General features: G+C 34.3%; 2 protein-coding genes across 3 annotated transcripts; both read right to left on the bottom strand.

Annotated features, from left to right (window-relative positions):
• Positions 1-296: 296 nt before the first annotated feature.
• LOC110623524 (dual specificity protein phosphatase 12) lies at positions 297-5,032 on the bottom strand. Of its 2 annotated transcripts, none has more exons than XM_043960411.1 (7): positions 4,876-5,032; positions 4,126-4,614; positions 3,078-3,130; positions 2,851-2,915; positions 2,652-2,730; positions 1,847-2,209; positions 297-716 (listed from the first exon to the last, which is right to left on the bottom strand). In XM_043960411.1, exons 2-7 carry the CDS (start codon positions 4,545-4,547, stop codon positions 562-564), a joined length of 1,137 nt encoding a protein of 378 aa, XP_043816346.1. In that variant the 5' UTR covers positions 4,548-4,614; positions 4,876-5,032; the 3' UTR covers positions 297-561. The 2 variants fall into 2 exon arrangements, with proteins under 2 accessions (XP_043816346.1, XP_021624197.1); XM_021768505.2 differs by having other exon boundaries at positions 1,847-2,152.
• A 591-nt stretch (positions 5,033-5,623) lies between these two features.
• LOC110623154 (CDPK-related kinase 1) lies at positions 5,624-12,168 on the bottom strand. Its single transcript, XM_021768073.2, has 11 exons — positions 10,717-12,168; positions 10,067-10,197; positions 9,337-9,378; positions 9,139-9,247; positions 8,272-8,350; positions 7,866-8,162; positions 7,632-7,744; positions 7,142-7,249; positions 6,982-7,044; positions 6,717-6,884; positions 5,624-6,244 (listed from the first exon to the last, which is right to left on the bottom strand). Exons 1-11 carry the CDS (start codon positions 11,197-11,199, stop codon positions 6,107-6,109), a joined length of 1,731 nt encoding a protein of 576 aa, XP_021623765.1. The 5' UTR covers positions 11,200-12,168; the 3' UTR covers positions 5,624-6,106.
• Positions 12,169-13,304: the final 1,136 nt, after the last annotated feature.

Genomic DNA, 13,304 nt, shown 5'->3' with positions numbered 1-13,304 from the left:
TGTTTCACTAGGAAAAAAAAAAAGAATTAGATTATGTTTTGGGTTTATAATTAATAAACCTAACGCTCAGCAGGTTCCATCAAACCAATGAAGGAAAAAAAAAATAAAAAGATGGTGGTGACTTGGAAACGAGAAATAAGAAACCCTTAAGAGCCTGACTAATAATGAAATCAAGAGCATTCAAACAATGAAGAAAGAATATAAATTGAACGGCTTAACCTTTCCACCCATCCATTTTCAGCCTCGTAATCTCTCTTAAAAAGACATTTTAGTTCCAGAAAAGAAATTGCACAGCCTTCAAGACAACATTTAATTTGATATATCAAGCAAATTGCTCCTTTCGTATTATCAAATCATTGTAAACTAAAAATACAAAACAACATTTACCTCAAGCTACAAATCTACAGCTCAGCTTCTGAAAGTTTTTAAGATTTTCCATTGCCCAGTGCAGATGACCAGGACATAATATTCTTTGTTCGCTTGGTATCCTTTTTATTCAGCTTGCTGACCATTTGTGTACTATAGCTGATAGGTTGGCAACATCTTTTGCCTCGAGGCGTGCTAGACAAAGCTGATGTCCACTCGGCTCTTGTGGAGCTGAAAAGCTGGGGTAATCCAACTTCCGCAACTGCATTGGATACCAGACCAATTAAAGTAACCCAAGCGAGCTTCACAATGAGCACATAACAGCTTCCCTTCTAATGCACCTTCCTCAACTGGTTGACAAGGAAAAATTATTGTCAAAAGTTAAATCAATTCTTCTGAAGGCATACAAATTATAGTACCTAAAACAAGTCAGCATAGTTATTTCTAGATGATTTGGTAATCAGAGGAATTCCATTTGCAGAAACAAAGAAACTTGGAAAGTTAAGTTCCTTACACAAAGAACTGTTCCTTAGTAAAATCATAGTGCATCCAAGTTCTTCAGATTTTCTTATCAAGTTACATCCATGATTCATAGTCACAGAACAAATGACAGTAAACTGCATGGCCAATATGCTTTTGAGTAATGCCAACTGTTTCTCTTCTAATCCCTTGTCTTGGATGTAAACAATGTCCTTAAAATCAATAGAACAAAAGTATTTCATTTTGGCTTTAAGTGCCCAAGTTGGTTATCAAAGCTCATAATTCAAATTCTCCAATTTTATCCAACATTGCGTGTATTTCCAAAAAAGGCTATCATATTCTATTTGGTCAGTACTGCTTCATGACACAAGGCTTTTGAAATTTACATTTGATAAAGACAGTTTTCCAAATGAAAAGTTGAAGATTGTCCTAGAATGCATAGGGCATGTTGCAAAAGGAGGAAGAACATTAGAACATGTACAGAACAAGTAAAAACATAAAATAGTTCGGAGCAGAACAACTTCCACATTTGAAAAATATATTCTCTAATCCAAATAGGTTCCTAATTCCGAACTGTAGATGTTTGATAAGAAAAATGGAACCATTTAATAGGTCAAAGGAAATTGATTACAATAGTGCAGAGACCTCAATTGAACCAGTGAAGAAGTTATAAGCTTATCTGTACACTGTTTATTAAGAAAACCAAATGAAAGGGACAAGGAATTTCTAATAAGAAAAATGGAACCATTTAATAGGTCAAAGGAAATTGATTACAATAGTGCAAAGACCTCAATTGAACCAGTGAAGAAGTTATAAGCTTATCTCTACACTGTTTATTAAGAAGACCAAATGAAAGGAACAAGGAATTTCTAACACCTAAAACACTAATAAGTCGAAACTAACCAATAAAGTTACAGCTTGTTCTGCAGTCTAATATCTTGCAGTAAATGAAAATAGCAGTCCAAAGGCATCCACATTGTTTAAAAACAAGTTTGTATACCTGCGGACATCCACCGTAAAGGCTCAACAAAAATAGATGAACATTCAGGCTCATCAGACTTATTGAAGGGATTGCCACTTCTCCTCTTGTTCCATGCAAAAGATGTCTCGCCCTCTCCTGGAATGTGATCCACCACATTCTCCTGCAATGCAACAACTCTCCGGCATTTCTTGCAGCGGTATGCAGTTGTACGCTTGTTTTCACGATTTGAAGACGGTGAAATCTCAGAGGAAACACCAGTAAGCACACCAGGATCAGCCCCAAATTTAGAACTGTCTATCTTCTCCCCACGGTTATAAGAATCACCTAAGAGTATGGCTTGCATAATCCTTATTAGAAGTGATACTAATACATTGATCATCACTGATAAATTGTAAATCAATATTTTGTAGTCATGGAAGTTGAAATTAACAAGATAAGTGTTAAGTAATGAACATAAAAGAAAAGTACAAAGCTTTAAATTCACTACAATGCTCATTGTCATAAGAAATTAAGGAATGAGAACTACCATAATTTACAAGTAGGCAAAGCATCAAATACATCAGTTATGTATGCTAAGCTCATGTGTACCAGACCAAGTTTTAAGAGCAACATAGTGTATGAGTCTTGTTGCTAGACTTGGACTGAATGTCTCAAAAGCAATTTCATTCATTATTTGTGGATATGTGTTCCCTCTATGTACGTTTTCATATCATCGACACATTTTGCATGTGGGCCAGCAACACAGAGGAAGGGGAAGTGTTTGTTGAGTGCGTGTGTGGGGGGAGGGGGGAGGAGGGTTTGGGGGAAAGAAAAGAACACATACCCAATACTTTCAGACGAAATCGCTTGTATATTGGACTTGCATGATCAACCTTGAAGCCCATTTCCTCAAACATTTTTAACTGCAAAAAGGAAAAAAATAATTAATAACTTGATGATAGTTTAAAGATGCATGAAAGTAATCCTAAGAATTGCCAAGCTGCCTTCAAATAACATAGATGCATTAGAATGTCTTGCATCACCTGGTCTAGAAAGCCATCGTTGGGGCAAACAAACTCACAGCTTTCCTTTAGGGATTCAAGAGCATCTGCAGAAATGGAAAGAGAAAATAGAAAGGGAGAAATAAGGTGTTGAATATGTCATTTTTATCAGAGAAGCAAGCCAATAGTTTTCAGGGTAGAAATAACAAAAGCCATGGGAATATACCAACTTGCGGACCCAAAATGCAATAAAATGGAATTGTTCAAACCTTCTTGGGATAGTTGTTCGGTTCTCATCAAATATGCTGTAATGATAGCAGCACTGCAACAAACACATGCAAAGAAGGGAGTGAACGCTTAGGACTTGACAAGTCATGAAACTGGAAAAGTTTACTTCTTTCCCTAGTTTAATGTAGTTAAAGATCATAGAAAAAAATGATTTACATTGTTCTTCAAAAAGAAAATAATATGAAATATATTTGTACATGAAAACTCAAATAGCCAGGTAAAAGATCTTCTTCCTCTAAACTGCCAATACTCTTTGAGAAAGAAAATCAACACTTTTGTTGGTATATATGGAGACTCATTGGGATGTAATAGGAAAGAATCAAGCACTTAGACCGAAATTCTTGCTCTAAATAAAACCAAATCTCAGTCATCAACTTCATTTCCCTGATTTTCTTTTGTTGCAAAACGAACAAGTAGCTCTACAAGTGTTTGAATAGAAGGTTCTCTAAAAAGAACTTCAAAAAGCAAAAAATAAAATAAATAAATAAATAACAGAGGAGGTGAATTGGATATAAGCAAACTCATCAAATGTTTCACTTCATACACACTTAGATAGCTAACCTGTGCATTCTTAAGATTTTGATAGGGGACAACAACACAATGATTTGACTTACTTTTTAACCTAAACTTTGCAATTAGGGAATTTATTTACAAATTGTCTAATGAACTGTTTCTTACTTCTATTAGGGTTTGTTCTCTTATATTGCAGTAGTTATTGTGCCTATACACTAAGTAGCATACAGGAACACTAAAAATATGTTTACTGTTAGCATGACAATTAGATATTCTAGGTTCTCTCCACTTTGGTTCTACTGATCAATACCGAAAGAATCAGTAGTACTGTCACAACAACTCGACAGAAACTCTATTTGAGGAATCACTTCACATCAGTGATCATACATATTAGCTTTTACTAGAGAAAATCACAAAAATTGCAATCTAAAAATTAACCTAATCACAAAATAACCCCATTAAAAGCATTCTATGTTATTCAGTTGAACAAAAGCTCCACACACATTCATGTTATACCTTCTCGACACACCAGCAAAGCAATGCACCAAAACAGAACCCTCTTTTCTACTCTGATCAATGAAATCCAAACAAGCATCCAAGTAATCTAACAAATCCTCGCTCTCCATATCTCTAATGGGCACAGCCATCCTTACTAGCTTCAAATCCTTGCCAGCATACTCCAACGAGTACAAAAGCTTATCAGGCGACAGAGCTCTCTTTGACCCATCACCTAAATCATTCTCTAAATCACCAGCATATACCTTCTTAATCTCCTTAGCAGGAATGGTAAGACTACTGCGCCATTCCGTGAAAAAGGAGATGGATGGAGAGCTCAACACTGAGAGAACATGCGTGATTTCAGCGCTACCATTTTGGAGAATCTCCGCCGCGTCACTGATGTTTCCGATGAACAGATTCTCCCGGACACGGGACGGCATCACAATTCTCAATCAAAGGCTTTATTCTTTTACTCTTTTTTTTTTCAAATTCCAAGCGTTTTTTCACCTGCGAAATGTCAAAAAATAATTCATTTTTTAAGCTACTATTAATGATCAACAAGAAAAAAATCCAGAAAACTGCCAATGTCATGATTGTTTCCCGAGAAAATAGAATCACAATAATACTCGATTAATTATCCAAAAGCATAAAACGTTTTTAGCACAGCTAGATTGCTTCCAAAAATAAATCAAGCATAAATGAAAATTAAAGACGTTCACTACTTCATTTGGATAACTTCCGAGAAAATCAGGGAAAAATAAGTCTGACCTGAGAAGAAAATGGAATATTCCAGCGATAGAATCTGCCTCTCTTTGAGTCTGTGACTGCTGCTTTTATCTTCTCATTGCTGATTTCAGTCAGCAATCTTATACACAAGGGGGGCTTTGCACGTGTGACTAACTGTTTTGGTACGTGCAATTGTTTTTCACTTTTCTAATTGGCCTAGATCGCGGTTGCTTTTGTCTCATAGTCATGGGTCTTTTCTCTCCTGTTTGTGTTTCATAAGAAATGAACATGATTTCAAATTTTAAATGGTAAATAATTTAGGCCTGAATTTTACCAAAAAAGTTTATTGTATCATGAATTTTAAAAATATTTTATTATCTAAATTATTTAAAAATAAAATCAAGATATCACAATCTCAAATAGTAATCTTGTATTAATATTAAAAAATCATTTTAATTATATTTTTAAATAATTCAGACCGTATCAAAAAATTTTTTTAATAAAATTTAGAATTTTAGATAATTTTCTCAAAAGATTGTTATATATATTTGTTTGTAATTTAATTGGTATAGATAAAAAAAAAAAAAAAAAAGCTCATCGATGACTTGTTGAAAGTTCAATTCTCAATAAGTTGAGAAAATCGTAACAGAATTGTCATGTACAAAATGTCAGGCGTGTAATCATATAATCTTAAGCGAAAGAGAGTGATATATGCCCTTTCCTATAAATAGAATTCAAAAAAAAAAAAAAAATTCCTACTGTAAATGAGTGCAGAACATGAAAACAAGAATTGAATCACAAGAAATTCAGAATATAGATTAATTGATAATTTCAAGTATGCAGAACAGACCAAAACTTACTAAAAAGTAGTGCGACTGGATACACGAGGGATAAACCAAAACCCAGAAAAAGACTCCATTCAGTTCTCCTTTGCTAAATCTAAAAACACATTTTGATCTGCTCTCCTCTGTACAATATTCCAATCCCAGTGACAACCACCATACCAAAAGGAAAAACGAAAACCTTATATATGTAAGGACAAAATGGAGGAAAAACATACTTGACATGAGACCATGTCAAAAATGATTCCATTTTGCAAAGGCATGCCACAACTGCTAATGCTTTTAACTTGCAGAAACCCTCAATAGTTGTCAACATAACACAGGCTTGTTTTGGGTAAAACTGGGCATGCCATTGCAGCCCCTTTGCAATTTTTCAGGTCAAGGAGCTCCAAGGCAATGGAAAAAATAAAATGTTCTGTATAGGTGGTATTTCAACCTTTCTGAAATGTGCGGGAAGAAACCCCGTGAAGAAGCCTGACAAACCCCAAGAAACTTAGCTTGCCATCTTCACGTCTTATCCAGTCTTGGAGAACTACATGAACCGGTACGGATGGGCTAAGACCAAGCTCCTGTAATGCAGACGAAAAATAATAATAATAATAATAATCTTTGGAACTTGTATAGAAACTGTATAGAAACTGAAGATGACATTCATTTTTGGCTGTTCAATCATGGATCACTAGCAGTGCTGTATGTTTGGAAGATGTAAGAGTGTGCATGATCAGAAACTTTAAGCCAAAGTCCTTTACTGATCAACCTTATTTTACAAGGATGACTTGCAACTCAACTATCTAAATCAAACAATTCCTATCAGATGACAGTCAAAACTGGGGCAATTTAGATTTAATAATTATTTCCATCCTCAGCCATTTCTCGTTCTTCTGGTGATGACTTGCACCAATATGTATAGACAATTCACTACTTCCCGTTAATCATTTGCCCATGTTGATAGAAATTTAAGGTACAAAGTGATGTAAAAGAACAAATTTTAGAGACAAAGAACTACACCAAAAGAAAAGAAAGAGGAGAGACAGAGCATACTGAGGCAAGTTCCTCTATCATAATAGGTCTGTTGCCATTTTTCTCAAACATCTCATAGGCAAGCCTTGCATGTTGCTCCCAACAATCCATTCCTTCTAGTTGATGAACACTAATGGCAGCTGCACAAAATTCTTCAAAATCCAATTTTTTATATTGAAGTGAACTAACCTGAAAATGGACAATAATAGACTGTTAGACCATAGAAAGGTTCAAAAAGTTGAGCCATAAATATTTAAATTAACAAATAGTATTTTTGAAGCACTACCATGCTAACATAATCAAGAACCCTTGAATCCTTCACTGCATCTGTGGAATTCCTTATTACTGCCTGTTAATTCCAACATTATTCAGAATGACATGAGACAATGCCTAAAATACATCTGCCGAGTGGCAAAGCCCAAAAGATGGAGAGAAAGAGAGTGCACCGTCTTAAAATTTGACATAGAAATGAACCCATTTTTGCTCGGCCCTAGCAGCATGAATTGTTCTCGGAGGTAAGCTAGCTGGTTTACAGTCAATGTCTTCGCCAGCGCCTGTCATGGTAATCATAGTTAGCATAGTCATTGTTTTGAAGATCAGAGTTTTACATCAAGGAAATTAATGCAACACACAACAGCGCTTCTCTACTCCGAAGGTTAGCATTAAATGAACTAATAATTTATAACGTTAACAAACTTCACTTGATTTTAGTCATTGCTTTATGGGTATCTGTACAATAGTACAAACCTATCACGACCGGAAATGGATGCATCTGGATTACCTCGAGAGCCCAGACCATTAATAGCCTATGCATGCATATAACTCTTTTAATGTCATGAATAATTTTAGTATTTTCAGTATGAGCAAGTCCATTTTTGATAATCAGTCACTACAAGTCTTCTTTGAATTATTTGTTCACTATAATAGACAACTTACCCCCAGCGCAGACTTCCTTAGAGAAGACGAGCTGATATAAGCTTTTACAAGCTTGTAAACTATCATATCCAATGGGATTTTCATGTCATGATGATCGGCTAACCATGGATGACCTAACACAAAAATTCACGCAACATTAGAATTTTTAAATATTGTTGAAATTTATATTCTATTTAATCATGTAATTGGTGATTAAATCAGGACTTGAAACAAAAATTTGATTTCTGCACTTACTTAGGGCCTGAGCAGCAGTCGGTCTCTTACGATAATCCTTGTTTAACAACCTCTTCACAAAATCTATTGCTTCAGGGGATAAAGAAGTCCAAGGAGCATCATCAAAAATTGGATCCGCTTTGAGGACAGCTCGAAAGATGCCAGATTCTGTTCGTGCCCAAAAGGGTCTACTGCCACATAGTAGAATATAAGCGATTACACCAACGCTCCACATGTCTGCTTCAGTCCCATATGATCGATGGAGAACTTCAGGAGCTACATAATATGCACTTCCTACAATATCATTCAACCTTTCATCTGCAAAAAGAATCTAACAATTAAGCTCCAATTCACTTTGCAACCAAAAAGGTGAGCAAGAGAAGGAAGGGCCAGAGGTAGGGGAAGGGCTCAAAGTAGCATTTCTTACCTGGCTTTACATAGTCAGAGAGCCCAAAATCAATGGCCTTCAATGTGCAATTCTCATCCTTAGTAGTGAACAAAAAATTCTGATGCAAAACACAGCACACATGACATAACCATTAGAAGAAATAGGAATGTGCCCGTGCAAGAGAAAAAGCAATTTGGTGGAATAATAGTTGAGAACTTTTGATATACTATCATTAGTTTAAGTACACGAGCTATATTGGTGAAGTGATTAATGCATCTAGTTCTTGATTCAGAAAAGTGAAAAAAGGGGTAATCCTGAGGTAATAGTAAGCTTGCTCTATTGTGGCCTAGATGTCATGAGTTTAAATTACGGGAACGTATGGAAACCTTTTTCATATATAGAATTGAGAAAGTAGCTAAGCTATATACTAAGAGGAAGGAGGAAGACAAGTGGCATCGAGGACAGGCGTAGCTACACTAAGGGAAAAAAAATTCTGACTTCAGCAGGAAAGTTGTGTGAGGTCCAGGACACAAGACATCAATGTCAAAAGTCAAAACCTCTCAGGGGTACATAATGTAATAGGATCACTAAAGATCCAATACAATGGGATATTTTACCAATTGCATTCAAAGTTGTCAAATTTATAGTGAAAAACGATGTAATTCTTCACTTCCCACCCAAACTATTTATTATGAATTATTCTACTAGAATATGTCATCATAAGATTTTCCTACCTTTCTACATCTGTAATACATTTTGAATTTGTAAATTATTTTCCATGCTGATAGCCAATAAATTCCATGTATCATCATTTTCATGCAAAATCCGAGGAGAAAAAAATGATTAAAAGCTTAATTTCTTAGTTAAGGTACCATACAAAAACAATTATTTCTATGAACTAATTACCTCTGGCTTCAAATCACGGTGAACCACGCCTTGGAGATGACAGTAGGCAACTGCACTTAATATCTGAACCATAACAGTCTTTGCATCATCTTCGGAGTATTTTCCACCCCTGGAACATGAGTTAAAGACAGCAAGTTAGAACATCAGAGAACAAGCAGAAGGTATAAAATAAAGAAAAATGTATTTCAAGCAAATTACCTTGCTAGTATCCTATCCAATAGTTCACCACCTTTGCACAACCTAAAAAATTATAAACCAGATAGTTGATAAGCTCCAAATTTTATCTTCTAAATCATGCTATGGTCAATTTAAAAACCCATCAAACTAGTTGATGTACTTTACAACTTCAAAAGATAACAGATGCCAAAAGAATTGAAGAAGTGCATCTTAGGAAAGAAATGAATGTAATCAAACAAAAATTCAATAGAAATGAACTAAGATACATTTCTTTTCATTATGCTATGTTCAATTGCATCATACCGAACATGCACAGACAGTAAAACAACCAGGTAATCCAAAGACCTTTGCAGGTTCCCCTAAAAAGAAATTGTTCCTATGAATATTATAAGCCTGTAGAATCTATAATTTGACCAATCATAAACCATTTGGGTGGCTTGTTCTCTTCCACAAAAATTATATACTGATAGTAGTATCATTGACCAAGCTATGTTAAGTAGATTTTCCCTCAAAAATAATTTTGACAAAAACTCATAACTGAGTCAGCTTGAGTATTTGACATGTCATATGCATATATACAAAGATTCAACTGGTAATCACATGCATCTTACTGTGAATATACATAGCAAATGAACGAATTTAATCCAAGACTACATCATAACTTGAAAGTTAACATATTGATTGTAATATCAATGCAAGAATAACACAAGAAGATTCCTTTTAAGGGAAAAGAAATTGAGGCAAAACTTACTCCATCACAACATAGACATTATCATCGTCTTCATAGGCATCATAGAACTGTACCAGGTTCTTATGTCCATTTAGAGCTCGTAATATTTGCACTTCTCGCCTTACATCCTCAATAGCAATTGAAGTGGTCATCTGCAAAAAATTATTCATTTCCATGAGAACAAAACAAACAGTTTTTGTTTTCCCAAGTCATTTATATACAAGCTAAGCTGAAAACAAATCATAGACATATGACTAACTGAGAGCATGGATTCCCGTTCATCATATGTTGACTTCAGACAATTGTATTCACATGAAACCAATCATCCAACAATACATTATTGCCTTTCATGTTAAAGAAAGTCAATCAATCACGAAGACATACAAGTTGTAAATGGTTAAATGTATTGTTGGAAAATTAAGGACTTCTGAGATAAATAACAGTGTAAGCCTTCCAGATCAAACCTAAAGGCGATTAACTGAAACAGGCATCTTAGCAGAAACAAAGGAAACCTTTTATGTTACCTAAATCTCTGGATATGTTAAAAAATATAAATCATTCAAGACTCCAAAATTTCCAATTAATCAATAAAAGCAGAATCCAATATTTCTTTTGCAAAAAAAGTACTTGCTTTAAAAAGATCACAGGGAATAAGAAGTTGAGAACTGAACCTTAGACTTAGGAATAAGTTTGACAGCCACATCCTGGCCTTTCATGCTGCCTTTCTTGGCCTTGGCAGAGCAAGTGTAACCAAAATGGCCACGCCCCACCTCCTCAAAAAGCACATAATGGCTCGCAAACTGCTTGGAGAACCCAAAATTCTTGTCTAGAGCAATATCACTATCATTATCCTCAGGGATAGGGGCCTCATTGGGCTTAACAGAGCCATGCCTTCGAGCAAGCAATGCACGAATGTGCTTTGCAGGAGAAGGAGGTGGAAAGGGCCTCTTGAAAATGCGCAAAGGAGTGGAACTTACACTTGATATTCCCGGTGAGTTCTTGAAGAGGCTTCTCAAGGGACTTGGACTGTAGAAAGGGTTAGAGGTTTTGCTGGTGTGGGAATTTGGGGGCTCTGAGTCGGTTTCAAAGGAGAGTGTAGCGTTGTTGGATTCGTGTTGATGGGACTCAGTAGGTTTTCCATGACAGATTCCCATTGAAACAAAAAGCCAAGGAAAAAAATAATTCAAGAAATCACTATAAAATCAAGAAAACTGAAGAAGGAACAAGAAATCACAGAAAAGTAAAGGAATTTAGACTATTTGAAGTGAATTTTAAAATTGTTAATAACAATATTAACATGGAACAGCAAATTCAACAACTTGAGACAGAAGAAGAAAAATGTCCACAGGAAATTTGCTGGAAACGAGAATCAAGAAGAAGCAGGTCCTGTTAAAGAATATGACAGACAAGAAACAAGAGATAAACTGAATTCAAGGATATGAAGAAATTTTCCCAGTCTTGAGAGGTAACTGAGAAAAAAAAACTGAATTCTACAGTATGATCAACGCAACCCAGAAATGATTAGCACTGTAAATTCCCAAGAAAATGATATTGCAGCAAAATTCCAGGTTGTAAAGGGAGAAATTTTAAATTAAAAATCAAAGGAAACAAAAAGAAACCCTCCCCGCCCAACAAAAGAAAAATGAACTTAGACTTTACTGATCATAGGCCCAAATGGTTAGAAAAGAAGATAGGCAGCAAATAAGAAGCAAACCATAGGTGAAGAACAGTAAGAGATAGAAGAAGAAGAAGAAGAACGAAGCCAAAGCAAGAATAACAACAGGGGAATTTCTATTCCAACAAGGAAAGAATTGGAGAGAGATGAGGAGACAAAATCACAGGAATAGTGGAGAAAAGATGCTTAGCAGTGGCCACAAGAAAAGGGGAAACCAATTGAAAAAATATACATACATTATACAAACCACAAAAAGAAAAAGAAAGAGAAGAACAAGGCTGCTTCCTTTTCCTGCTTTTTACAACCTTTATTTATTTACTTGAATTTCTTTTTTCTTTTCTCTCCCCTTGAGAAGAAAAAAGAAGAATTGTATGTTAATGGTTTGTTTTTTGTGCAAAATTTGTAGTGTAGAGAGCATAAAGAGAGAGAAATACTAGTGGGTTGATCTTGTAGCTCTCCAAATAATAATGGAAGTGGGGTTATAGAGGTTTTGGATCCTTCCAGCCTGTCCTTACTGATCCCCAAAAACGAAGATGGATGTAGTGGGTTACTGGTTGAATAGTAATTTTTCTTTATTTCTTTTACTTTTTTTATTAAATGTTTTTGTTTGTTTCAAGTATTGATGTTATGTGAAACCATTTGTAAGCAGTTAAGAAACTGAGCTACCAATGTCTTTGTTTATTTCCCCTTTGAAGTTTGACTTGCCTTTGTTGGGTATGGAACCCTTTTGTTCCTTTTCATTTTTCTCCTCTTCTTTCTTCCTCATTATTTTATTTCTTAGATGTCTCCAATTTGTTGACTACGAACTATCTATTTCTTCTGAGCTGGATAACATAAGATTACCTTTAAATCTATTCTATTGTCTTCACTTCTATTATTAGTTTAACAAAGATTTGCTTATTGCTTTTAGCTTAATGACATTTTCCAAGTAGAAAGGGCATTAGAGATGAAATCATTTCCATTTATCCCTTATTTGTAGTTCATATTATGTTTAAATTGAAAAAATTATCAAATCAAATTAATTTAAAATTTTAATTTAATTTTTTATTCATTTCGATTCGGTTCAGTTTTTAATTTTAAAATTTTTTATTATTTCGTTCAATTTGATTTTAATAAAAAAATCAAACTGAATCGAACTGATTAGTGATAATAATATATTAAAAATATATTAAAGTTAAAATATTTCAATTAAATTTTAAAATGCTAAAAATAAAGTATAAAAAATAAAAAAAATTATTAAAAATTCAAACTGATCAAACCGAATCGAATAGAACTGAATCAAATCGATTCGATTCGATTTGATTTCTGATCAAAATCAATTCAATTCGATTTTTATAAATACTAAAATTTTAGTTTTCGAACCGAATCGAATCGATCGAATACTATTTTTTAAAAAATATTTTAAGAAATTGAATTTAGTATAAATATGTTTATAATATAAATTAATTCATTTAGAAAGTAAGTTTCTTTTTTTTTTTGAAAGCAAAACTACTGATTGTATTAATAAAATTCTATCAAACAAAGAGGAATATCATCTGAAACAGAGAAACAATTATACGTGATAGATTCTCTAGTCAAAGTATG

The sequence above is a fragment of the Manihot esculenta genome, chromosome 9, assembly GCF_001659605.2.
Source record: "Manihot esculenta cultivar AM560-2 chromosome 9, M.esculenta_v8, whole genome shotgun sequence".
Taxonomy (NCBI): domain Eukaryota; kingdom Viridiplantae; phylum Streptophyta; class Magnoliopsida; order Malpighiales; family Euphorbiaceae; genus Manihot; species Manihot esculenta.
This window is presented reverse-complemented; position numbering and strand designations above follow the sequence as displayed.

Coding starts and splice junctions, on each gene's coding strand:
- LOC110623524 (XM_043960411.1), bottom strand. CDS start 4,547: ATGCCGTCCCGTGTCCGGGAGAATCTGTTCATCGGAAACATCAGTGAC. Junction 2,916..3,077: donor CGAACAACTATCCCAAGAAG/GTTTGAACAATT, acceptor CCATTTCTGCAG/ATGCTCTTGAATCCCTAAAG. Junction 2,210..2,651: donor ATTTCGTCTGAAAGTATTGG/GTATGTGTTCTT, acceptor ACAATTTATCAG/TGATGATCAATGTATTAGTA.
- LOC110623154 (XM_021768073.2), bottom strand. CDS start 11,199: ATGGGAATCTGTCATGGAAAACCTACTGAGTCCCATCAACACGAATCC. Junction 10,198..10,716: donor AACTTATTCCTAAGTCTAAG/GTTCAGTTCTCA, acceptor AATTTTTTGCAG/ATGACCACTTCAATTGCTAT. Junction 7,745..7,865: donor GACTGCTGCTCAGGCCCTAA/GTAAGTGCAGAA, acceptor TTTTTGTGTTAG/GTCATCCATGGTTAGCCGAT.